At 39.2% G+C, this 27,823-nt stretch overlaps 1 protein-coding gene across 1 annotated transcript; it reads right to left on the bottom strand.

Moving 5' to 3' along the window:
- Positions 1–638: 638 nt before the first annotated feature.
- prmt2ip (PRMT2 interacting protein) lies at positions 639–16,985 on the bottom strand. The gene is made up of 3 exons (XM_015002519.2): positions 16,314–16,985; positions 7,245–10,452; positions 639–2,391 (listed from the first exon to the last, which is right to left on the bottom strand). Exons 2-3 carry the CDS (start codon positions 10,408–10,410, stop codon positions 1,313–1,315), a joined length of 4,245 nt encoding a protein of 1,414 aa, XP_014858005.2. The 5' UTR covers positions 10,411–10,452; positions 16,314–16,985; the 3' UTR covers positions 639–1,312.
- Positions 16,986–27,823: the final 10,838 nt, after the last annotated feature.

Genomic DNA, 27,823 nt, shown 5'->3' with positions numbered 1-27,823 from the left:
GATACCAGTAGCCTCAGGATGATGACGCAAAGTAAATGGCGTCTTGAAAAGATTCAGAACGTGCGGACTGCAGCTGGATTTAAAGTTTCAAGATCCGCTAGACACCGATGCCTCAGTAACAGCTGGAAGCTTCTGTTAAAGCAGCAGAAGGTTTAACAGACTGATCTCTTTGTCACACTGCATTGATGCAGTAATTCATACAAAAGGAGCCAAGGCCAGGCAGGTACTGAGCGGATGCAGTCCAGTAATGTATGAATCTGTGTTTCACTTTTTGAATTAAAGAAACAAAATATTTTAATATTCTAACTCAAGATGCTCCTGCACAGGGTTAGCACATGGTGGATCTGACTGCAGGTTATCCGGTGGTAGGAGATAAAGCATGCAACAGTATGAACTTCCACAGGATGGTGACAAACGCCTTTTTTTCCAGCAACAAAGTTCTGCCTTTCTGCAAGTTCACACTTCTATTACCAGACATACCAGATTCAGGTATTAGGAGGGTACAGGTGCATCTGGCCAAATGGAATAGATTCCCCATTTCCAGACTTTATCCATGTACTGAGCAGATTATGTATCTGTTAATTAGATAAATATCCGGCAGTATGTAAAATTGACATTGAATAGAAAATGCAACATACTTTCAGTATAAAAACATTTATTGTTAAAGACTTTAAAAAGGTTCAACCTGTTCACTCTCTAAGAATCTTAAGAAAAAAATTATAAAAACTGTAAAAAGTATCTGAGGTTCAGTCATAGATGAATGTCAGAATATTGAGTTCGATATCCTTCCATTCAAAAATCTCAGTAAGGTTCCCAGTTATTTAGAAAAAGAAAAAAAAGCAGCTTCATGTAAAGTACCTTAATGCCTATTGAGCTTCATTTGCTCCAAAAAAAGTCACTCTGAAAACAAATTACTGCAAATTAATTTGCAGTAATTAATTTGCAGTGTGTGTGTGTAAACATACACACACACACACACACACACACACACACATACACACACACACACACACACACGTGGCACTGTATCATTTACATTTTTTTAAAAAAGGAACATTACCTTTTTTTGTTTTTAAAAAAGGATTAGTTACCAAAATATACAACATGGTGGAACATACTTCAATTTGTAATTTCTGAGTAAACTCCTTAAAGCCATTATGTCAAAGACAAAATGTCATTTACAAAGTCATCCGTAAAGAAAAACAACAAAGAAAAAGCAAACTTAGGGGAAGTTTGCAAGACTTCCCCTCGTCTAGTCCAGCATCATTTTTACTTCGTCGTTGCGCTCTGAAAAAGAAAACTTGAGGAATGTTTAGTCTTCTATTTTAAGCCAACCCTTTTTGTAATCTATGAGCAGTTCCAGGTAGTACTTCCATTCTGGCTCGCTGTCGTACCTCACCTCGAACACCGTCTTCAGAGGGTTGGTGTGAGCCTCGTGGATACGCAGCACCTCTCCTCGGTACCACACCTCTGATTTGTCGTCTTCCTCATACAAGTGCCTGATCCTCTTCCCCACCAAGTCCGGGTAGTAGAACCTCATGGCCCTCCGGGCCGTCTGGACGGCCGAGCGCAGAACCCACCGCCGCCTGTGCTGGGCGCTGTGGCAGGCCGACAAGTAGGGACAGTACTTGATCTTAAGCAGAGACCTTTGTTTAGTTTTAGAGGGGCTGCTGAGGGACCTTCCAGGATGACGGAAGCTTCCTTTTCCCTTCCACCTGCGCAGTGAGTTAGGCATCCTGTGCTGGCTGCTCTCTCCACTTACACCCTCTCCAACTTCAGTCTGCGATGACGAAGGCTCAGCAGACGCCTGCGACACGGCTTCGTAGCAAGCCCTTTTTCGGTTTATCCCCGCGCTGAGCATCTTCCTCAGTTTGAGAATCATGCCAGAGCAGTTCTTGGATTGGACAGAATGTCCCGGAGGCCGATTGTCGGTCAACAGACTGGAGGAGCTCTCAGTTTCAGCATCGCTCTGAGATGGAGACAGCTCGTCCAGCGTTAGTGGACACGTCCAGGAATTGTCAGCTGATTGTGTAGCAGCTCTAAGATCTTCCTCTGCTGCCACGTGATCAGAGTCTTCATTCTCTGTCTGACGGGATCCAGGAGTTTTAGTTATGAGTGATTTCAGATCCTCTTCGACCGCTGCCTGCCCTGCACCGCCTGCCCCTTCCTCATCGGAAACCAAAAACGTGCGCCTCGATTCGCTCTTTACTCTGCATTTGGTTTTGCTCTGGCTAGGAGGTGACTCGTTCTCCTCTTCCTTCACGCATGTCTGCTGGTGGGACTCCGATGGAGAGGCCAGGGAGGCAAGAGCGTCACAAGGAGCTGCAGTGGTGGCGTTTGACACTTCATGGCCCCCATCTTGCTCTTTATAATAAGGATCCATATTTAGTCCTGCAACACAAAGATCATTACATTTAGAAGCAGGTTTGAGCAACTGCTGGCTCCTACAGGAATACACAGTGCAGATGTATCTCAGTAGATCACAATATCATCAAAGGGTTCATTTATTTCAGTGCAACACAACAACTTATCTATTAACTAACTACATTTAGTTTTTGTTCATGTTGATTATGGCTCACAGCTAATGAAAACCCACGATATGATTTCTCTGGAAATTTGAATATTACACAAGATCATGAAAAAAAAAAAAGAGAGAAAAATGATTCTTTTAAAACAGAAATGTTGCAGTGTGGCCAGCACAACTATTGAGAACACTGCTGACTTAACAGACATCAACACTCTCAACAAAAGTTCGGTGCTATAGAAATTCATCACATACATTACAGTAAGGCTTTTATTTATGTTTTCATTGTCAACCATAAGTCAAGTTGGCAGTCCTCTCTATTGTGCATCAATGTTTTGACCTTAAAGATGATTTTATTGTTCCTTACATAATGTTCTATTTTTCTAAGAAAAGGGTTTTTTATTAGCTAGAAAGCCATAATAAACAAAAGTAGAGATCTGAAATACATCACTGCGTGTGCAAAGAATGTACACGCTTCTTAAATATAATTACTGTAATAAATCAACATTTTGATGATATTATAACATGTTTGGAAAAAATCAGGTTGCTTACTAAAAAGGGAAAGAGAGTTAAAGCAGGTTATAGCATTTATTTAGTGAAGAACCACCGGACAGCGATTTGGAAAAGGGAACTTTTAGAAGGGATTCAAAGGTAAACAAATATAATGAGCACATTTTTTTTTTTCCAGGCTTCCCAAGTGAGATTTCCTTAAAAGGCAGACAGTGTGATGTTACAAAGGAACCTCGTCAGCACACAGAAACAATAGGAAACTGATGTCAGCTGATAAACGGGAGTCGGAGAAACGTCTACCTGTGATCCTCCACCACAAAACATTCAGACAAGACAGACAGACAAGGGAGGGGAAAAAAAAGGCCGTGAGAGTGAATGTGAAGGCTGGGAACAAACTCAGCTGCTATAGGGGATGCAATCAGTCAGGGAGTAAAACAACAGTGAGGGCAAGAGCAGGACAGGAGCAAAGATCATTTACTGAACTTAAGTGCCTCCAAGCCATGTGAACTGAAAAGTGTCAGCAGTGGACAGAAGTTCAGGACAGGTTCAGGAAAAACAAACACGTCTTGTAACCTCGAATTCCCCTTAAAGACCTACTTGATGAGTACTACATGTGTTGCTGAAATTGAGCTATTAAGGCAAGTGGGGCAGTATAATCTTTAGAATCGAAGGTGTGAATTTTACTTAAGGCCATCTCACCCTCACAAAGCCTATTGCCTCATGGTGTTGTGCGGAAGACAAACACAAAGTAGTGCATAGTTGTGAAGCGTAATGAGAAATGACACACGGCTTTCAAATTTGTTTTCCGAATAATCTGAAAAATGTGTCGTCAATTTGGATTTAAGCCCCTCTGATTTCGCTAAAAGACATCCTCAAGGAAACCAGCAGACTTTGAACATGTCACAGAACACTGATCAATCCATCATCTGAAAATGGAAACAATATGGCACAACTCCAAACCTACCAAAACACAGCTGACCACCTGAATCGGACAAGGAGAGTATTAATGAGGGAAGCAGCCAAGAGAGCCATTGTAACGCCACACCTGGAAGAGTCCAGGTGTGGAGGGGGAATATCTGTAAACTCATCTACCTTAAGTTAGAACAGTATGTTTGGTCTTTATGGATGATAGACAAGAAAAATCATTCTCACAGCCATACGAAGGTTCATTTGTATTTAGTCTCAAGCTGCAGGGGGCATAGCAAACATGAGAAAGAAGGCGCTCTGTTCAGATGAGATCATAAATTTAACTTTTTTGACTATATGCAAAATGCTGTGTGGTGGAAAACTAACAGCACATGATCCCGAACAAACCACCTCTGCTGTGAAACAAGGGCTGTGGCTGCTTCCTGCCGCACTTATGCTTTTCTTGCTGGTCAGAGTTGATGGTGAGGTGTACTGAGCTAAATATGGGACTATTCTTGAAAGAGACTTGCGAAAGGCTGCAGTGCAGAAGTCCACATTGCAGCAGGACTACAACCTAGTACACCCAGAGCTATAGCAGAGGAAACTTCTAGTTAGTCCATGCCTAGACAAAATCTTAGGCTTCTGTTGCAATATCTTCTAAAATCACTGTTGGCAGAAACTTGCCGTTGAATCTGATTGAATTTGGGCTTTTTTGCAAAAAAAAAGAATGAGCAAAAGGTCTGTGCAAACTTAGTGAGATATACCAAGAATGACTTCTCAGATTTTAATTTAAGTATAAAAAAAACCACAAACAACAACATGAATGTTCTTCCTTTAACAACATAATGATGCACTACTTTGTGTTTATCACATAAAAATGCAGTAAAGAGCATTAAAGTTTGTGGCTGAAACGTGAAGATCAAGTGATCTGAAAAGGAGAGGAAAAGCTAATCTCTGCGACTACTCTGGTTACGTCATGCACCAACCTCCCTCGCTTTTTTTTTTTTTTTTTTTTTGAGGTCAGCTAACAAATTCCCAAATGATTTCATTTTTCTATAATCAGCCAAGCTCGCCACCCTTCCCCCTCCAGGCCTCTGCAAGTAAAATCATGCAACTTCTTGTGATTTGCTGCTGAAAGTTAGCAGAAGAACCTTCTGCTGTATAATCATGGAAAAGCAAAGAGTGGTTAATTTAAGGTCGAAATTAAAAACAGAAAGGTACATATATACCTGGACTCTCTTTTGGACATCAGGTGAGGGTGATTCTGTAAAAAAATAAATGAATTTTATATTGCATAATTGTTTTTAATTGTGCTTCATTCTTTACAAAAAAAAAGGGGCCACCAGTGAAAATTTGATTAGATGAATTAAAAATAATGAATTAAAAAAAAAAAGAGACAGACGGTAGGGATGGCTACAAAACAGAACTGCAGCTCGCAAGTCACTTAAAGGGGATTTCCAGAAATCTGCAAGCTAATACTGAGTTTACTTTCTTTATTTGTAAAGACAAAATTCTTCAAGTACATGCAAAAAGAATGTTGCCAAAGTCCTTTAAAAACCTGTAAAATGTATGTGAAGCATAATTCTTTGATGTCACTGGATTAAGCTACTAAATTTGCCATTTTGTGTTATAATCTCCACAGACTGGGTTTCAGAAGTCCGTTTGAGCTGAATTCAGTGTTTTGTTAATGAGTTATTTAACAGTATATTAAAAGGTCCAACGATCATTCTTGTTTTCTGCCCTTTATCCTACATTCAACTTTTTTACAGGATTATCAAAATCATGTTACTTTATTTATCATGGAAAAAAGACATCTCAATTTGTTTTAAGAGTTTCACATTGACAGCAGCGGTTAGCTACAACTAAAAAAGGTGATGACGATCATCTCTGTAGCCATGCAATAATTTTATTCCCATAAAAACAAAAAAAATTGGTGCAAGAACAGTACTTCATAAATGTCATGAAGAGATTATGTTGTTACAGTCACTGAAAAAAAGAAATGATTAAACACAAATTCAAATGAAATTTGTGGAAAGTACAAATATTTTAAGTAAAAAACTGGTTGCTGCAAATATGTCAAAAAAAAACCTTTAATGTAAAAACCTTATACTATTTTATAATTTACTTTTAAAAACATTACATTATTTGCAGCATCCGGTTTTTGGAGTTCATGGTTCATTATAGTCAAAGTGCTCCGCCAAAGTGTTCATTCCCCTTTAAAAAGTACTACCACATTTTAGCAGTCCCCTGTACAACGTGAGGAAAAACTGCAGAGTCCTTTCATGGCTTTTTTGCTATTCCTCAGCAATCTCTCACAGTCTTTTTCAGAGGTCAGGTTTGTTAACTTCATGAGTAATATTTGCCCCATCAGTAGAATTACTAAGTAGACACGAGGAACTCTGCATCTCCTCCAGAGTAACCACGGGCCACTTAGCTTCTTCTCTTGTTAATGCCACACCAGGTCTGCCTGTTTAGATGGATGGTAATGTCCTTTAAGGCTTGTATTTGAGATACACTCATTTTCAGATTATTTATAGAACAACTATTTCCGATGTTTAACGTTGGTATTGTTTTATCTCCATCCCTGGCCTATCTGCTGTGTTCCTTTGTCTTCATGATGCTGTTTGTTTTTAATGTTCCCCATCAAAACTTTTGAGTCCTCCACCGAACAAATGGATTTATATTAATATTATTTTACATAAAGGGGGAGGACAGATTAAATTATAAGCAGGTCAATTTACTTCTAGATTTCTGAAGGCAATTTATTGCACTGAATTTTATTTAAGAGTTAAAAGCACATGTGCCTCCCAGTTTTCAGATTTCTGTTAAGCACTATGCATAACTTTCATTCTACATTACAGCTATGCACTACTTTGTGTTTTTCTATCCCATCAAAACCCAATAAATAGAAAGGTTTTTAATGTAACATGAGTACATGAGTAAATATATTTTTTTATTTTGCAATAACTGGGATTCCAAAGTTATGGCTGAGCGGTGGTTTGCCGAACCCACCCACTTAATAGGGAACACTTCTGCCACGGACTCAAAATTAAGTGTAAAACATTCAGCAGTTCATTCCCTGTCTAAGCCATGATCATTGTAATACTTTGTATCCAGTATGTCCTGATGAGTAATTAGGAAGCATATCCTTATCAAAGCAGTTGTTACAAGGTTTAGTAGGGAAGAACTGGAGAAATCATCCCAAACAAAGCAGGAAGTCTCTGACTCAACAACAGCAATCCATTTGCAGTGGGTCCTTAATAAACGACCCATTTAAACAGGCCTGCAGGGAGAATGTACTCACCCAGGTGCTTGCAGACGTCCGTGTAGTACAGCAGGTTGACCATCTCTGTGTAAATGTCCGGCAGGTGTTTGAGGGACATCAGCCTCCTGAGCTTGGAGGAACAAGCTCGCTTATGAAGCTGGATGAGGATCTTTTCTTCAGAGAGCGTCGTGGGCCGCAGCTCCACCTTGTGCTCCTGCAGCACCTTGTCGACGAAGCAGCTCTGGACTGTTGGAAACAGCAGCTCCTTCACAACCAGCATGGGGAGAAACACCGTGCCCGTCCGCATCACGTGCGGAAAGGGACAGCGCTTCTGAGCCGTGTACTCCCTCAGCCTCTTTAGGACCTCCTGGAGGGCTGCTTTGATCTCCTTGTTGATCCACACCTCTCTCGCCTTTGCGCCCAAGAGGCAGGGCACTCTCTGGACATTACTCAAATGAGAAGAAGGTTCAGATATTTCCAGCTGAGACAGCCAGTTTTTGAGGTCTTCCTCTGAAGAGGCAGACACAGACTTGGATATCAAGCTGCAGAGAAACTGATGCAATTCTAAGAAGTGCTTGCGTACTGGGGATTGGGGCTCTTCTTTAGCTGTGAGCACAGTTACGGGCTGTGCGGGTGGAATTTGCTTTGCAGGTAGAGCAATCTTGCAGTGCTTGCCATCAGGAATGATAATATTGTAGGTGGAAAGTTTAAGACAATGAGGAGGAATGCTTTTAAAACTGACTTTCCCTGGAGGCAGCAAAGCGCTGGCTTGTGGTTGTAATGCAACTGCCTGTTTCTTTGCCGTCTCATCCGGATTATCCAGGTCTATTGGGACAATCAACTCAGCAGGTTTCAACTCTTCTGAAGTTGTATTTTCACTTGCAAATAAAGACTTATTTTCTAGTTCATTGGATTCACATTTCTCTTTTGACGCCACAGGCACACTGACAGACGATTCAGTCTCCTCAGACTCATTCATCATCTCCACTTTGCTGTGTGATGCTTTTGACTCTCTGTGATGCTTTTGACTCTCTGCAGAGGCGTCGGCATCTGGTGAATCCGCTTTCTCCACTTTAATCACTTTAGTTTCCGCAGAAGACTCATCAGCCGAGGTTTCTGATGAGCATTTAGAGTCCAGGCAGATGACAGACTCCTGATCATTTTGAACCAATCTCTTCTCTTTGGTGCTTTGTTTGAGTTTGTTGTCCTGCTTCCCAGAAGTCTGGCTGATTTTCTGAGTTACTCTTCCTGGAAACAAATCTCCAGATTCCTGCAGGTGCGGCTGGCAAGGGGCCAAGCTGAACACATTGTCAATAACTGGCATAGGAGGAGAATCGGTTTTATTACTTGCCTTAGCTTTCTCCGTTTCCACCTTTTGTCGTTTGTTGTTGGTGCATTCCACCTCATACACATCCTCATCTTTTATTCTTACTGGGTGAGATGAGTGAGAAACACTCCTCTTTAGGCACTTTTTATAGTCGCTGGTTCCTGCGTCGGACACTGGCCCATTGTGCTTGCTTCCTGTTTTAACAGTGGGGGAGTAGATAATTTTTCTGACATTATTGGGCACAGCTGCATGGGTTCTTTCCGAGCTGCGACAGGGTGACGGGGGCAGCCACGGTGCTGGGGAAACTGGGAGGCTTTTTGACTGTCTTACTTGAGCTTCACCATGGGAACGGTCTACGATCCTATCAGTGTTACTGGCAGGTTGTGGATGGACTGCTGGGTCTATGTGCAGGCTGGTGAACGGCTGGAAAAACCTGCTAACTTGTATTCTGGATGGCGAGACAGCAGATGGGATTAAACATCTGGCAGGACTGCTTTTGTTCACCCGTATGAATGACGACGCACCGTGAAGGTGGTCAATGTGCACAGCGGTGTTGGGTTTCTCTTTGGCTGTAGGGACATCCATGTGTTGGCTGGATGAGGAAGCATTCATTTGACTTGGGTGAAATGCAGACAGTGGATTTTGCCTTTTTAAAGGGGCTCTGATTTGGCCTGCATTCAAGTGAAATCTTGGAACTGTATAAGATGGATAGTCATAACCAGGTATAAAGGAATGATTTGGCAACATTTCAGAGCAGGACAGAGGAATATCAGCGTGATGTGGCGGAGGAGCTACATAATGCTCTCGGGGGTTTGGGATTGAGTGTTTATGAAGGAGAGGGCCATCTTCTCCCTGCTTACTACCAGTCTCCTTCCTCTGTGTCCTGTTTTCTGCCTCTCCGTTTGTCTGGGAGTAGTAAAGCCCTGGGTGCTGTGCTAGCTGGCCATATTTGGACATGGGAGAACATTCCTGATAAACCTCTGAGGTCATATGTTCATATGTGGGGTGGGGGGCGTACAGGCCGGGGTAGCCTGCGGGGGAGGTCTGCAGCTGCCGACTGCTGGGCTCTCTGAAAGAACTAAACAGTGTGCGAGTTGGGGTGCAGGAGTAGCTGCTGTAGCTTGGCTCAATGACAGAGGGCAGTCTCCTTACCCTGTTCGGACTGTAGGCCTCCACAGTTGCCCTCTTCAGCTGTTCTGCACTGCATTCAAACTGCAAGTCTTTCTGCTGCAGCAGTGCGTCTTTTCTCTGAATAGGAAGTTTTTCAAGGTAGTGGCCATTGGTTTGCATCCACTCGTGTTCGTAGACAGTGTTTGTTATCCTTGGAGAGAGGTGCTCCATGCCGTATCGGTGTCCTAGCACACAGCCCAGCTCAGTACAGCAGGGACTAAGTCCATAAACTGGTTTAGGGATCGCCAGGTAAACAGAGCTTTGCGATGGGGAAGGGGCATTCTCGCCTCCTGGCCTTGGTTTTCTAATAACTCCAGAGGAAGCAGTTGTTGAATTGTTTATCTCAGGACTTTTAGTGTAAACTGTAAAACCCTTCTTAACTGGGGTGTGATGACCTGCCTCTGAAGAAATGCCGTCTTTCCTGTATGCCATGTGGTTCTGTATCATCCCAGAGAGGTTACTTACAGGACTTCTGTCATCCATTGGAGACATCTTCGCGTGACTCCAAGGAGGGGTGAATCCATCCCTGTCCTTTAATCTGGGTTCATAAGTAAAATAGGCTCCATTGTACTGCAGAGTCTGTTTACCCAGGAAACCAGACATAGCTTGCGGTTTTGAGAGTCCGCTGGATGCTGCTGTTCCGTCAAATAAGGGCATCGTTCTCCGAAACACTGGGTCTGAGAGGGTCTGCATCGATTCGCGGCTCATTGTCTGGCGATGTTGTTGCGATTAACTGATACGACTCCAAACCTGAGAAAATATATGAAAATGATGTGGGAGTTCAATATTAGCAATAAAACAGGCACTTCAAAAGTATTACAATATTAAAAACAAACATTCTCAATGGAACCATCATTAAAAACAAGTTTAGAATAGATTTATAAAAACACACACAAATGGATTTCAAGGTTTTATCTCAGTTCATTTTGATGTTCATGCAACAAATCTCAGCCACTTCAATCTCAGGAGCTGGATCGTTACCAGACCCAGATGCTCAAAGGAACGATACAGGAAGTCATTTATGCCTGTTGCCATCAGGCTCCATCGATCATCATTACTGCTGATAATCAGATTTCCCTTTTGGGATTAATAAAAGCTATCCATCTAGAGCCCAAAATTTAATGATGATACATAAAAATCTTACAAGCCCAGTAAAAAAAACTATTTAAGTACAGAAATGTTAAGTTATGGTCATGTTATGGCCAGCACAACCATGAGTAAAACTGATAAACTGACCGTTATCCAGCAGCCAGGCAATGTCTTCTGCCACGTCAATAAGCTTTACTCAAGCATTTATTGGGAAAGTTGAGTGGTAGAAAAAAAAGTGCCCAAGTAACAAGGATAACAGTAGTTTTGAGAGGTTTGTGGAGCTAAGCTCTGTCAAAAGTTTTGGATGGATTCAGAAGGTGTAGTCTGTAGGAGGAGTCAGAGTTTGAAGAGCCAACTCAAGCACATGTATCCAGGACAAGAGCTAAAATCATTAATTACATGGTTTGTCTTAAGCCACGCCTGAACCAGAGATGGCATCAACATAATTTTACCTTGGCCAGGGTGATAAAAGACCAGCTCAGTAGTCAAAAGTGTTTTGTCAGATTAAATTCAATTTTACGTTTCCTTTGGAAATCAGATTCCCACAGCCTGGAGGTAGTGTGGAGAGACAAAGAATCCATGCTGCTTGAAATCCAGTGTGAAGTTTCTAATCATTGATGACTTTTGGAGCCATGCCATTTGAATGTCTGCCCAAATTGCTTTATTAAGCCACCGGCAAATTTTAACACTGCTGCATGCTTCCCTCTGCCAGCAAGCTTTATCAAGATACAGAAAATTTTTCAGCATGACTGTGCAAAAGTACCAGAACACTGTTTGATGAGAATGGCATCCCTGCGTTTGGCACACCAAACTATGCAGAAGATCGGAAAGCTGGTGTCAAAGCCGCCTGCGCTTCCTCAACACCTCACAGCCTGATTGCCTCCATGCTTTGCTTCATTGAACAGTACTTAATGCATTGCACATCTCAAGATTTGAATGCATATGCCGCAGTAGATGAGCATATCTGTCAGTAGGACAGCACTTCCGTTTTATTGGTCTTATGCAATTCTGTTATTTTTTGCAAAACTATAGTTTTAGTTTTAATTAGCTGCAAGCTATAATCATCAAAACTTGATAAAGAAAATGTACACTTGAAGTACATACAAGTGTGATAAATCTCACTTTTCAAATAGAATTACTGAAATAAATTAGCCTTTCAAACTTGACGTGTATCGACGTGCACCTGTATTTGCAGTCAATTCAGAACAGCCATCTTGAACATTCTCCCACTTTGGAAGTGTAGACAACTAGAAGAAATACGGCCAATTTGTTCACATAGCAGAGTTGAAATTAGATAAAAACTGTTTGAGGGCATTTCGCAACCTTGACGAATCTTGTGGTTTATCACACAGGTCACACTAACTCTTATCAGCTGATTCACAGAAACGGTGGAAACACTGTGCAACAAGTGGCAGTAAAGTTACAATCTGAGGAATGCTTGAGGATGATTTATTTACCACTTTTGCAAGGACTGCAGTGACTGAGAAACAGAGAGAATGGGAGCAATTTCCTAAGCAGCCTGTTGATTTGGCTGGATGATATTTCACTTCAAGCGTGGGAACTACGACACAATGGAATGCCTGAAATTACTTTTAAAACACGCTTCATCTGTTATCAGCTTGTTTTGGTTGTTTCAGATGCCCGAATCACTTGTCGCTGTCAGGTGGGAACATTTCGTCAAAGCAGAATGTGTTCCCAAATCTGGCATGCATGCCTCATCTTGTGTTTACAACGTAGGACAGCAAAACAGCAGAGAGGACTTTGTGTTTCTATTCTGCATTTTGTTACCACAAAACTTGCAAGAGATGCAACAGTTCCTTTTTTTCTGCACTTTTTTAATGTCTGGGTGGAACTGACTCAGATCCTTTTTTACTAGTCTTCTGCTTACTGCATTTTTAAAAAAACAAATTGAAATCATTATCCTTAGTCTGAACAATAGCTGAAAGTGCATATCATTTAGTTTGATGTCTTGCATGTCAAGTGTTTGAGAGAGGATTTGCAGCAGGAAATTGCCAGCAGAAAATAAAGTTAATAAAGTGATTAACATTTTATTACTCTTGTTAGATGGATTTATAAACTACCCAACTTTAGTGGCATGTTGTTTTATATTCTACAATATAAATCATTTACAGCCCACATAAATCATTACCCCAAAAATCCATGGTAGCCATGAGGTCTGACAACATTAAAAAAAACAAACAGCAGCACAAGTAAAAGATAAATGAAACTGCATTTAAAAAAAAAAAAAAAAAACACCACTGCACTTTCAGCGTTGTCACTGGGTCTGCACCCTACGGTCCACTTCTGTGTAGAAAGTTAGAAATACAGAAGTATCTCTTCTCCCCTTTCTTGTTTCCTCTTCAGCCCTGTCAGAAGAGCTGTGAGTCACAAAGTGCTGCAAGTACCATGAGGGAGGGAACATTGTGATCTCTCAAATCACTTTAAAGAGAATAGACTTCAGGTCAAATCAGGGTTAGTTCACATCATTTCTCGTAACTACATTAAATGAGGCTTACTGGGTGTTTGACAAATTGTCAGTCTATTTGCAGGCCACATCTTTTGCCGATTTCCTTCTCATAAAAATAATTCATATCTTTTGTCTACTTAATCATGACTAATAGGGATAGCAACGACGCTGCAATGGTTCTCAGTTTTGATTAATTTACTGAAGAGGGAAGAAAACACAATTGTTTTTCTGTATTTGACCCACTCATCATTAATTTGAGCCAACTAGACATTTACAAGTGCAGTCCCTTGGCATGTCATTGGCCAAGGGACTGATGTTACTGGTTCAGTTACTGAACCAGTAACATCAGTGTTACTGGTTCATTTCCAATGCTTGTATATCAACCAATATTTGGGGTCACACATAAATACAATTAGCCACTGAGAAATTTATTTTTTTTATTCTGATGCAAAATATTGAATCAGAAAGTGTAACATTTATAAGGTGCTTTTTCTATAATAGTAAAAGTTGACTATATTTTAATATAAATGATCAGAATTACACATTACTTACTTTACTATGCATTCAATGCAATGGTTTAATTCAATCAAACATTGAAATATATTCATTCACCTTTTAACCCTGGAGCAGGCCTGCAATCAGTCTGAGGTTTCTACTCTTCAAGCAGAAATGGTTGTTTTAGTCAGTGCTCAGTTTAAGGTCCTCTCAATCAGATTCAGATTTGAACTTTAATTAGGCCATTCCAAAACCTATATGGATTTATTTTTATTTTTGAGCCAGTCAGAGGTGGATCGTTTGTGTTTCAGAAAATTATCTTTCATTCTTGAGTGGCTTTGAACGTATCACATTTTGATGACCTAATATGTTTCTTCAGAATTTCCTGAAAGACAATAAAACTCATGGTTCGTCCAGGTCCTGAAGCAGCAACGTAGCCAAACACCATCACACTCCAAACACCATGTAGAGCTGTCAGTTTGAAGTCAATGTTATGAAAAGCTGTGTTGACTTTATGTAATGGAATGGACATTTTTCAGATTTTTTTCCCCCCAAAGATCTTGTGGATGATCAAAATGTTTTTTTGGTGAAATGCAATGAGTGTGTTCTTTTTGGTCACCTGTGGCTTTCTACTTGCAACTCTGCCATGGATGCCATTTCTGTGCAGCCTCTTTTTTTATTGTCGAGTAGTGAAAACAGGCCTTAGCTGAGGTAAGTGAGATCTGCAGTGTTGCAGATGATGTTTGTTTTGTTTTTCTGACTTCTAGAGTGAGGTTGTCAATGCACTCTTGAAGTCATTTTGGTAGGTCAAACATTCCTGGGAATGTTCAGTGTTCCATGTTTTCTCCCTTTGTGGAGTAAGGCTCCCACCCCAAAGCCTTAAAAATGACTTTGTAACCTTTAATGACCTTGTCGCTCATCTGTTCTTCCATTTCTTTAGGTCAGGGCCCGATGTGTTACCTTTTGAGATCTTTCACTTTAAATCATGTTGTCAGAGAGATTCAGTTTAACAGATTTGTTGTTAATTCCATAGGTCTGGCAGCAATCAGGACTGAATGGCTCTTGAGAAATTGAACTCGCCTTTCCAGAAATGTGATTAAGCTCAATAAATTCATGATTTTAAAAGTGAGGCAATTTTTTATTTATTTTTATTTTTTTTAACTGGAATGAGATCCAGATTACTCTGGAGGGACTATACATCCCTCCTAGCCTGGGTGGGAATGCCTCAGGGTGAGCTTGTGAGGGTCACCAGGGCAGAGAGATGTCTAGGCTTCCCTCCTGAAGTTGTTAGATAAGAGGAAACCAGTAGATGGATGTACATATTATTGGAAAACTGCATGTTGCATGTGATTTAATTTAGCTGATTTATTTTTTCTGTCTCTTAGAAGTAACATTCAAAGTGTGGTTAAAAAAAAGAGCGAGAAAGAGACTTTTATTTTTGACACAACAGTAATAAACATGGAGGCCAAGCAGTTTTTTAAAACTGTCATAGACCTTCTTTAGTCACAACCCAGCACACACCACTGATGTGTTATGACCAGCTGCCAAACTGAAGCTACCAAAAATATCTGAAAATATGCTCTGAAGTAGCTCTAATCAGATCCCGTGATCACATGTGCATCCGGAAAAAAAACCGTGGCCTATACAACCAAAATGAAGATGTACAGGATTAGACACAACATGGTTTCATCCAACCTCTTGCCTTACACTGGCCTGCAACGTTAACAGATGTTATCACTTCATCCTGTTGACACCTTTCACAGTGAGAAAAAGAGAGTGGAGGAGGAAGCAGCAGCAGCAGTAGAGCTGTTTTCGACGGACGGAAGGCGCGCGCTGTCAAGGGTGCGCGTGCAGGCGTGAAGAGTAGCGTGTGTGTGCGCGCGTGCGTCCCCGGGCGCTCCCCCCACCCCCACCCCCTCCCACTCCCATGATCTGTAGGGCAAGGGTGATGGAGTGTGACTTCCGAAAGCAAACCGTCCACACTGACAGGCCACAAACCACGCGAGACCTCGAGAATGCACTGAAAACTTCACATCACTGTCGTTATTTATTTGTGCTGCTACATACATTTGTTCGCGAAAGGAGAAATAATTATTTCCGCCATGTAATAAAAAGTGTCTCAGTCTGAAACGGAACTTCAAGTTGAGAGAGGGAAAAAAAAGTTGCCTCTCAGCTTCTCCTGGTATCCGGGTGGTTTGCATGTTTTGAGGAATGAGTAAACACAGGCTCGTTGTCCCTGCCTGTCCCAACTGCCCCGGCTTAATTTGATAGAAGGAGGACGCAAATAATATGGAAATAATTGACGAGTTTTAGCTTTCGATCATTGTGCGGCTTATTTTCATACAAGCTGCTTTCAGAGCGCCGTCAGCCATGGTTAAATTAAAAAAGAAGAAACCACACAGTGGCAAAAAACAGCGTTTCTAGCGCTCAGGACGTGTGTCATTGCTTTGATTGTTATAAGAGAATTGGATTAGAGATTGTGTTTTACCTCTTCAAAAGCTTGCCATCACCCAGACTGAACAGTTTAATATACATAAACAACAAAAACAAACAATCTTACCTTTTCGCTTTCGTAAATAATCTCCCCATAAACTCCATGAAAGTCGATTTAATGGTAATAAAATAGGGTCCGAAATCTCCAATCAGCTTATGTTGTTATTCAGCTCCAATGCGTTAAAATCCCACCAAGTAAGGACGGAGGCATGCCAAAAGGTTCGCGCAGCTGGCCGCAAATCCACGAGGCTTTTAGTGAAGTTAACAAAGTAGAGAAAAGACAAAAGGGTGGAGGATGGTCTTTGATCAATAGGCGGAGTTATACCCCGAGTCAAACCAAGGCTTGTTTTCCTCACATGGGACGTTTTCCCGCTGGTGACTCCTTCGCTTTTATTGGCTGTATATCCTTAATACCCGGCGGCCAGCTGGCACCTAAACTGAAGTTGGGACTTCTGAATGTTTGTTCACTGACAGATCGCGCTCCTCTGTTGGTGTCACGCCTCCCTCTTTCCTCAAATCCGACTTTCGTTATCCTTCGGGGAATCGCGGTCACCAGACGGAAGTGTCTTCGATTTATTTATTTTTTTTCTTTTACCCCCGCTGACATTTGGTGTACATCCGCCAAAATTCTGAAAATAAAAAAAGGTTCGTAAACCCGTGACCCCGAGGTTCTTCAAATGCACTTTATAATCAAATCAAGTCTCCTGCCGCTCTCTGTAGATAAGAGACCTCACATTGCATGCTGCTGTGTGGAATGCAATTCTTCACGGAATACTGAAAACTCTAAGCAAAGCAGACAGACGACAAAGTTCAGTAATTCGAGAGATAAGGAACCAGCTGTGACATTTTTACCTTTTTTCCCCATAACTTATCGTCTATTAGAGGTGCAATCGTCAGTTTTAGATATGTAAAATTCAGATATGTACGAGTAAAAATGGACACTGATGCCTAAGATTATATTAAAATTATTATTTTACTGTTTGCAGGCTAAAAATTTTAGGCAAAAATTTCTGTACATTTTATAATGCTAAGGGTCCAAAAAAGGCTAACTTTAAACCCATAAAAAATACATAGAAAGTCAGTGTTTGTCATTCTGGATTTTTGTGTGAGAAACCAAAACAAAGTTAAACCAATGTTTAAGATAGTAAGAAAAAGTAATTTGTGGTTTTCAAAATGAAAATGTGTGTCCTGTTACAGCCTCACCTCTTTTGTGGTTACTATTTTTTTTTTAATTTATTCTTTTCAAAGCTTCTCGGTCCCAGTCAGATTTTTAAAATCTTGACACAGACACTCAGTTGGATTAATAAGAACTAAGCCAGTCTAAGTTTTGAATATTTTTTCATCTAAGTCATTTCATTTTAGCTCTAACAGGCTGCCATCATTATCATATAGCAGGATAATGATGGCTCTTCTTGTAAACAATAGGATCAATGCTGATTGATTAAGAATAGTATCTGAACAGCATGTTTTCTCTGTAAGGATTTTGCTCTTAAGGTGATGATCAGTGTTGTGAATAAAAAATAAAAAGTTTCACTTTAAATTTTTGTCTTGTGGTAAGAAGGTCCTGGGTTCAAATCTCAGTTTGTATGTTCTCCCTGTGCATATGTGGCTTATCTCCACTTTAAAAACATGACTCTTGTTATTGCCCTCTCCAAATTGTTCTTAGGCGTGTGTTTGCAAGGCTGTGTTGCACTTTAGTGGTCTGGTGACCTGTCCAGAGTCTCGCCCAGTATCCACTGGAGACAGGCACCAAGCCTGTGGATGGACAGATGATTGTTTTATAACCCAACAGTGATTTTCCACTCTCTTCAACTTTATCTCTGTTGGCTGGCATACCCTATGTCTTCTTGATAGTGTTTGTTCACAAATGTACTCCAACTAATCTTCAATTCCCCCAGAACCTTTGTCTTTGTCCTTAGTCTGATACAATGGGATTCTACTTACTAAGTTTTGTTAATTATTTCTGAAGCAAACTTGTTAGGCTGGATCTTGAACAGGGGTATTGTGGGGAAATGTGGCTCTGTATAAATGTATAACAGTTTTTGAAAACAATGTGCAATTTTCCTTTTATGCACTACATGTTGACCTACTTCATAAAATTCCAGTAAAATATATTGAAGTTGTGGCTATAGCACATCTTCAAAGAATATGAACTTTAAAGAATATGAATTCTTAAACAAATCACTAGTTTTGTTGTTTGTTTTTTTTTTTTGTTTAGTTTTTTTAATTGCACCACTATCTGATAAAGTAGCTTACTGTGTCTTTTCCAAACATAATGTTTATTACAGTAAATAAATGTATGGGTGTGTTGCTGAAAAAAATTACTGCATGGCACCTAAAAACCTGATGACATTTATAAACCTAAAAGTGCAGCTATGCTTAACATCAGAGTTACTCTCAGTTTCAAAACTCCTGCTATAAAAATATCCATGCACCAAACCCGAAAGTGTGAGTTTATTTCGCAGCAGAACCAAGATTAACAAATGTCTGTTCACCTATGCTAAAATTTAAAATTAAAACATACTGTGAAAGTCTAAACCCTTTCGAAAGAAAGTTGTGCTTTACCATTTGTTGAGCTCATCTCAACATAGTTAATGGTTGACTTTAGCTGACCAAAGTTAAAATCAAGTGTGTCATTACTGCAAACAAACAGGGTTTTACCTGCTGTTACATGTCATCACCCACTTTTCATTTCTCATCGGTGTGTCCAACAATCTAAAGAAGCAACTTTGTCTCCTCATTCAGGTCAAAGAAGCTAAAATTTGTTTTCTTGTCATGTTTGGTTCTATATGAAACGACTGATGAGATGTTTAAAAAAAAGAGGCTGAATTATTCCACTGCTCACTTGATTTAACCTTTAAATGAGTCAATTTACTGTCGCTCTTGCATCATGTCTTTCCCTTTTTCACCTGTGAGCCAGAGTCTAATTTATGTGTCCCACAGGGGCTGTCACAGTTTAGTCTAGACAAGTGGGTGGCTTGCATCGGTCCCAGTGGCTCTACAGGTAGAAGATGGGGGGTTGTCTGATGTGCCAGGGGTTTTGTTTCCCCTGCCGAGCTCTTTCCCATCTCCCCTATTTCCAGTTACCATGGCATTAGAGCCTAAGGCTTACCAACACAAGGTATCCAGGGACAAATCTTCAAACATACAATGTAAAAAAATAAAATAAAATAAAAAAGCGCTTACAGTCGTCAGGCATATGGTGCAACTTGATCAAGAGATCAGAGATTTGGATTTAAGTAGGCACCATATCTGAAATTTGTTCTGAAAAAGTGAATATGTGAAATATCAGAGATTTAGATTTTTGTTTGTTTGTCAAAGTTTGACCTATGTAGATTTTATTAAAAAACATATTTGAGTTGTTTGTAATAGGTTAAAAAGTGTTCCTGTCCCAGTTTTTGGTTTTGTTTTTTTCTTCTTGTGAACATTAATCATATTCTGGTGGAGAAAAGCAAACCGAATCCAGAAGCTCCATATTGCTGCTCATTTTCCTTACAATGTAGCTACAGGGTTTGCGTATTTATGTTTTTATATTTGAACCAAAAACAGTAACTTTGCATTAGCAGTATTTTTTATGTGCCTATATTGTCACATATCCTATTGAAAACAGAAAAAGTGCTGATAAACCACAACTATTTCTACTTTCTCCTGACTGAATCCAGGATGTGTTTACCTTTTTCAGTCTCTCCAAAGCCTTTAAAGTGAGCTGTGTTGACACATGGAACAGAGCAGGTGATCTCTCAGGATGCAGTTTCTGATGAAATCCTCCTTTAGATTCCCAGAGGCCACTAACAGCATGATGAGCCTGGAGACTGTTTGAGTTGCATCAGTCTCACAGGCTGCACGTGTTCCTGTGCATGCACACTGACACTTGACTTACCAACATAGTCATTCTGCTCGACTGATAATGCAGCTTTTATCGTAGTTTCTCAGTAGGAAATGGGCTTAAGTGATAAAAATCCAAATTTCCTGCTGCTTGTAGATGATTTGAACATTTACTTGCAGTGAAAATATGATTTTGAGATAGGAAAATAAAAAAAAAGTTGTGTTTTCATTTTAAAATATTGAAATGTGGAAATTTGTTAAGCATAAATAATATGTTCTGTTGTTGTAAATTTAAGAAGTGTACATACTTTAGTGAGTTTAAAGATTCATTATCCATTCTTTTTTAGTTTTTCTAGAATGCTGCAGTTAAATAGCCTATCTCTTTCTTAACGAGCCCTTTGAGGTCCAAATGTCTTCTTGCTCTAAAATCACTAGTTTAGCTTCAAGATTAAAGCATGTCTGAATTTCAGATATTAACTTTTCCAAAATAAGTTTCAGATATGGTGCACCAAGTTTTTTTATGTTATCTCTTTACTATTTTTGCACACACTCTATATTCATGATAAAGGAAAAAAAATGGCTGCCATTCCACCACCACTTTAAACCTATTCAAAGGCATGTCTGAGTTGTTTACCTAATCTTTCAACAAAACAAACTCATCCTAAGGATGAGTCAACTGGCTTAGAGAGTTCAGTATGTTCGATTTCCAAATACTGAAGTGGCAGAACGAGTTTCAGGAATGGTGCTTGTCTTATATGGGATGCACCTAGAAAGCTATTCTCTGTCTACTTTGCAGATTTTAAATCCTTACAAAGCAATATCTCCCCTGTTTCTGATTTTATTTCTGTACACGTTACAATGCTAAGGGTGCAAAAAAGATAATTTTAAAACCGTAAAAATAAATAGAATCTTTTGCAAGGCAATGGAGCAGCGTTTTCTAAATATGTGAATTTAATGCTGTCACTTTGTGCATTGTAAAATACTGATAGCGAGGAAAAAAATCATTAGAGCAGGACTATATTTGTCAAGTGGTGTGATAAGCTGGTGTGGCCGTAGGATAAATCCTATAGATTTTTGAAATGCATTTTCAAGACATCCACTGATAAGATGCGATAGCTGCAGTGAAAAACTGATTTGTCTTTCAAACGTTGACCTTGAGTTCTTTCACATCACCTCTGAATGCACTCCCCGTAAAATTTTTGTGATTCATCCCAAGTTGTAGGAACATTTTGTTCATTTCTTTTCAACGCACCTGCTGGCTTCCAACTCCCGCGACTCTGCCAAGGCCGCTCTGACACTCCCCTCCTCTGAATATACGGTTGATGTCATGTTTTTCTGGCCTCATTAACTGAATCTTGCAGCAACCAATAGCTGCAGGACAGGTTATGGCTCAGGGAGGAATGCTTTTCATTTAGGGAGCCACTCACACAGCTCCATGTGCCGCAACCTCAACAGCTCAACAGTAACAATGAACACCCCCCACCCACCGCAGCTTATTTGCAAAGCAAATTTCCTCCAGCGCCCCTGGATTTGGTGAGAAGTAAGATAAACTGAGATAAAATATGACTATCTGAGCAGCAGTGGAACAAACACAACAAAACAAAAATGGTGCAACTGAAGAGAAAAGATTCACTTCTGGGGAATTAAGAACTTGTTTCGCAAGTGCATGTGAATGATGACTCAAGGTGCGTGAGATCACAAGAATGTCATTATTAATGTTTATCTAAAAGGAATTAATTCACTTAGGGAATATAATTGTAAAGGATATAATTACCCTTTACGGGGATAACTGTCTCTCTGTAAAGGATAAAAAGTGTAAAGGATTAAAAGTGTTTTGTGACATGACTGTACATTCTCAGTGCCTTGCAAAAGTTTACTTCTCACTTTTTCATGTTTTGTCACATAGCAACAGTTAGGTTAATATTGGAATTTAATGTAACAGGCCAACAGGAACTAGCATAACTATGAATTGGAAAAAAAAAGTTTCAGTCTCAGAGGAGGCTTTGTTTACTGAGGAATTGATTCAAACTATTTATTTTTTATTATTTGCATTTAGTAGCTGTAGCTAACCTATATAAAGAGAAAAACTGTTAAATTGGGGGGGGGAAACTGTTCAGGGAATACAATCATTTTAGCAGAAAAGCAATCCCACTTATGTAAAAAAAAACGCCTTCCTGTACAATTAGGAGAAGCCTTTATATGTATCAGTGTTCACCTCAAGATGCAAAGCGTGGCGTGAGTAAACCTAGGCTAGCGGGTAAACAACACTGAAACTTGAGTCCTTTGACAGATGAAACTAAGATCAGTCTGTTAACAGGATAAAAAGAGAGATGAACTGCATGTAAATTAAAAGAAAGGGTTTGTAAACTAACCCTTTCCGCCTCACCTGTAAAACACAGCAGAGCCAGTGTGGAGACACAAGCAAGTCTAGCGTCATCAAGAGATAGGTCCGTCTATGAGAGCAGCAATAGATAACAGAGGTGTGGACTCAAGTCATGGGACTTAGAATTGAATCAGACTCATCACAAATGTTGTGACTTTAGACTCCACTTGATGATTTCATTAAGGAGCTTGACTTTCACACCAATTACTTATGATTTGACTTGAATTTGAAGCCTTTGATTTGAGAAGACTTAATTTCCTAAGCCAAGCAGGAAGTAGGTCACAAAAGAAAAGCAGTCAGGTTAGGTTAATGAGACTGTTATGCTAAAATCCATTTTATTTATTAAAGTATTCACATGACTTGTCCAGGGTGTACGCCATCTTTGGCTCGTAGATACTCATAATCCCCAGAATTAAAATAACATATTTTTATTTGCTGGCACAGGTTAAACCATAAATATATTTCAGTTAGAAAAACCTGTTCGGTGAGAACTAAAGTGGAGAGGTTTCTTTTTGACATTCAAACTGACACAAGAAATGATGACTCATGCTTATTGCTATCTTAACAACCAAGAATTTTGTTTGCTCGTTAATTTATTCATGAGGTTACAAGGTTTGTGTGACCAGTCTCTGTGCTTATTTGCATCCATGATGGCAAATAGCAACTTCACATCATAACTTATAAAATGAATTTTTATATAAATAATTCGAGCTGCTATTTCATTACCTAATGTCACTAAAACAACATTGTAAAAGGTTTGTACTGTTGCATTTGGTTAACATGAAAATATATATTTATTTTTATCGAAGGCCATACATATTTGTTTTATTATGAATGAGTTTGCTATAAAGAACATATAAAGAACATAATAAATTTAATGGCTGTTTTGTTTGTTTTGGTTAATATTTACTGAAAAAGCAACATCAGCACAGGTTTTCAGACACTTTTGAAGCTAAACCGAAACACCTTTTAAAGTAATCTGAATCTCAAAGATATCATTGCACGGACTACGTTTCATGTTTGGTCAAATTACTTCTCTAAGACTCAAAAGTACAAGATTTTAACTTTAAGGATGCCTTGAGGCTTGGGTGAAAAGACTTGAGACCTACTTGTAACTTGCAATACAACCTGCTTGGGCAGGTCCCTCCATGTCAGATTAGGAAGTCAAACTTTAATCAGCTGAGTATGCCTGGTTCAGGAGCAAAAAAATAATAAAAAAAATAAAAATCTCAGGCATCAAGGCAGCTCCTGTAATAAAATAATATTGTTAAAAGTATTTTTACTATGTGGAAAAATATATATATTTCACTTTGTTGTCTTTTTTAAAATTAAATGATAGTTTACATGCATTAATGCAGTTAATTAGTGTGGTTAATCCTTTTTGGTCTTTAGCTTTTAAATCTCACTTAATTTGACTTTCTGCACTTTGCGTCTCTGATTTTGTTTTTTATAGAAAGTGCTGCTGGTTTAGTTTTTATTAACTGGCATTAATCGATCAGCTGAATCTTACTGTGTTGGGTTATAATTAAGCCTGGACTAGATGAATTGGACTTAACTGACTCTGACTGGACTGCATTGGATGTATTTAAACTAAGTTCTTGCATTCTTGCATTCATTTTATACTTCTACAGTTCAAAAAAAGAAACCCAAGTTTTCACCACGTCATTTAGAAATCTATAAAACTTGTCCCATATTAATACACAACTAATAAAATTCCTTCAAGCCTACCCTCTTGAAGAAAAAAAAAAAGTAAATGCCAATTTTTAAGTCAGCTAAAATAAACATGTGGTGGCATTAAGCAACTGTGTGTTAAGATTAAAGAGATAAAACAGAGGAATGGTTGCTGCCATCAAAATGTATTGAGAGACAGCTTTGTTTGCAGCACAAGCTAACGCTATGAGGTTGCAACTGTATAGAACACAAATAACCACTAAGCTCTTGAGTAAATAAAGAAAATGTATTTATTTAACAGCGAAGTTTTGCTTCATTTCAGATCTGGTGGCAATATACAGAGTCTAAGCTTTATATGGTGCGGTTTGTTTTGTCTGTCTTCTCTAGACAAACTCCAGACAGGTTCATGCACTTTGTTAGAGGAGGATGAGGGTTTTCACAGTCATAAACATGTCTAAACCAACTGCAATCACTGGGATTCTTCATTGTTGACCTTTGGTGTTTGTGTCAGTTGTAAAAAAAAAAAAGAAAAAAAGTTGGTTAGAACAACCTGCTGTAAATACAGAAGACATTCCGTAAAGCACATGGAGAAACTATAAAACCCCAGCATGTCTGAAATTGGACACCATCTCGCCTTCAAAAAAAAAAAAAAAAAAAAATTCAGGACTCTGCCTTAGCTAACGGTTTTATTTAGCAGTGATAAATGACTATAGTTTTCATTTATCACTGTTGACCTCACTTCACCTATCAGAAGTAAAATCCTATGGTTACATCTTTAGTTCTTCATTTTAGAAGAATCATGTTTATTAGGTCAACACTTAATTATTCAATAAACAAATTAAACAAAAACTGTTTAAGTTGTATTATTTAAGTATTTTATGAAACTGTTGAATTCGCCTGCTTTGAGTGTCTAATCCATCTTAAAAAGTGTTCAATCTCATTATAGGAGCAGACATTTGTTTCCAGGCACACCTAATGCTACCTATTAAGAGCTTTATTAGCTGCATAGTGTGAGCAGAGAACTGTCCAAAACATTTCAGAAAAGAGATCCCTACCTTACAGAATCAAAGACAATAATAATATAAAAAGATAGCAAAGTCACCAAAGGTTTCTAGAATTACAGTTGGAAGCATTAATCTCGGGCTGAAAAATAAATTTGCAGTGGCCAACTAGACGGGACAGAAAAGGGAGGAAACCATTAAAGACTGACACCAAATTCCTGAGGAGCCAGGCGGGCAAAAACACCTCAAGTTACTGTAAAAGGCCTGCAGCAGCCACAGAAGTTTCAGTTTCCACAAGACACATACTAAATGCTGAAGGGCTCCATCCCTGAATGATAACACTCACCACTAATGACTCAAAAGCACAAAACAAGTCAGATCCATTTTGTTCATAGCAATTTAAAAAAAGACAAAAAGTTTTGGAATTCATTTGTGTGAACTTGAAACTCAAAATTGTTTATTTCCTATTGCACAGGAAACAAGTTATGAGGTTTAAGGTGCAATTACTTTTCACATGGGACCAGGTTAGTTTGAATAGCGATCTCAGCTCACTAAATAAAATCATCATTGGAAGTACTTTTTATATTTATTTGGGTTATTATTGTCTGAATTTAAAATTTGTTTGATGATTGAAAACATTTAAATGCAACAAAAACAACAAAACTGTAAGCAGCAAAATACTTGTTCGTATTAATGTATGGCAATTTTATTTATAAAGAAACAATTGTTTCTTTCAAATCTCTAAACTAACTAAACTAAATCTCTAAAACTAAAATAATTTTTAGTTTTAAAAAAGCATACATGGTAGATAAAACTTAACTTTAAGTTTCTAATACTCCTGGAAGTTCATAGTGTATTGCTCTATGTTTGTTTAAGTTTTAAACAAATACATTATGTATGTTTCTAAGGTAAATTATTTTATTTTTGTACAAATAGAAGAGGGTGAGTAAACATTTACTTGGGAGACATCCTGTAATAAGTTTGCACGCAGATAAAATATTCTGCTCTGAAAGGAACCCGTTTGAAGTTTGCGCTTGTGACAACACTCATTTCTTTCACATAGTGCACCTGCTGGCTGTAAATTCAAACCCTCCCCTCGTTAGTATGTCATGGACGTCACGTTTTCTTCTGGCCTCATTACAAAGCCGCGCAGCAGCCAATCGCAGCAGGACAGGTTACGGCTCAGGGAAGGATGCTTCTCATTTAGGGAGCCACTCACATGGGTCCATGTGCAACAACCTTGACAGCTCAACAGTAACAATGCCCCCTGGTTATTTGCCTTGCAAATTCCCTCCAGTCCCACTCAACTTGGCGAGAAGATTAATAAACAAAGATAAAAAAAAACTGTCTGGAGAAAAACAACACGAAGCAAAAGCAGCATTGTCTCACGTGAGATTAAGAAGACATTTGTTTCAGACAAGAGGTCAAGCAGTGTGGAGTTGGTGGCTAAAATAATTTAAATCTGATCTTGTAAGGCACTCTTGTATGGCATTTAGTAATGTTGGTGAAAAGTGGACATATAGACTTTGTTACTACCCATTCCAGCAAGAGGGTCTTTCTGGTTGATTACTAGAATGACAGTTATTGTTACTGTTCCTCCACACGGATGTAAGCAAGCCATTGTCTGACTCAGTTCACCTCTATCCACTAAATCCGCTGGACAAACTCCAGACTGGTACATCTCAGTTTGCTGGGAAATGGAGGATTTTCATAGCAGTGAACAAGTCCAACACTGACATGATCTTTGAGATTTTCTTCCACTGTTGATCTTAGAAACATAGAGTAATTAAAATCTGTTGGTGCACTTTTAGAAACCTGTAAGATATTCTAGTAATTTATGAACATTAAAATTTGAAAAGCGTGACATGGACATCTAAAGACTGAAACCATTGGTATCAATTCAAAGTCTTTTTCCACTGACGCTTAAATTTGATTTTGGTCTGGAATTGGACTGAACTATTATAACATATATATCTTTGATCCATTCCACTGTAGCTTTGGTTGCATCTTAAGGGTTGTTGTCCTGCTGTATGGCGAACCTCTGCAACTCTCAGGTTTTCTTCCAGGTTTGTATTTTGCTCCATCCATCTTCCCTGTGCTGAGGGCACCTCAGCACTGTTTCACCATGCTGATGATGTGATTTTCATGACACATTTTGACCTTATTTGACCATGTTTGGGTCGCCACATGTTCCTGGTGACCCAAACAGGGCTTAACTGAAAATGTAAGCAAAACATTTGGTGGCTTTCTTTAAATATCTTTCCGTAAAGGCTAGATTTATGAAGTACAAGAGTAATGGATGTCCTGGCAGCGGATTTTCCTACCTTTGCTGTGAATTTCTGCGATGCCTTCAAAGTTGTCATAGGCCTCTTGGGTGCTTCCCTGACTAATGAGCTCCTTGCTCTGCATTGTCTCGCTAAGTTTGCCGTTGTGCCATGCGCTTTCTACTTTTGCATGACAGACTGAGCAGAGCTCTGTAAGATGTGCAAAGCTCGGGATTTTAGAATCAAACTCTGCTTTAAACCTCAGCTTTCTTCTTGTCCTTGGTCTTCATGATGCGGTTTATTCACTCATGTTCTTTAACAAACTTCATCATCCTTTATAGAACAGCTGGATTTATACTAAAATCACGAAGGTGGACTCCATTTAAACAAGCATAGTCTTTAGACAAAGTGTAATATTTAATCTTTCCCAATG

Source organism: Poecilia mexicana, unplaced genomic scaffold (genome assembly GCF_051168715.1).
Source record: "Poecilia mexicana isolate PSO_F unplaced genomic scaffold, ASM5116871v1 scaffold_6, whole genome shotgun sequence".
Lineage (NCBI taxonomy): Eukaryota > Metazoa > Chordata > Actinopteri > Cyprinodontiformes > Poeciliidae > Poecilia > Poecilia mexicana.
Note: the sequence above shows the minus strand (reverse complement) of the source record. Positions and strands in the feature narration are given on the sequence as shown.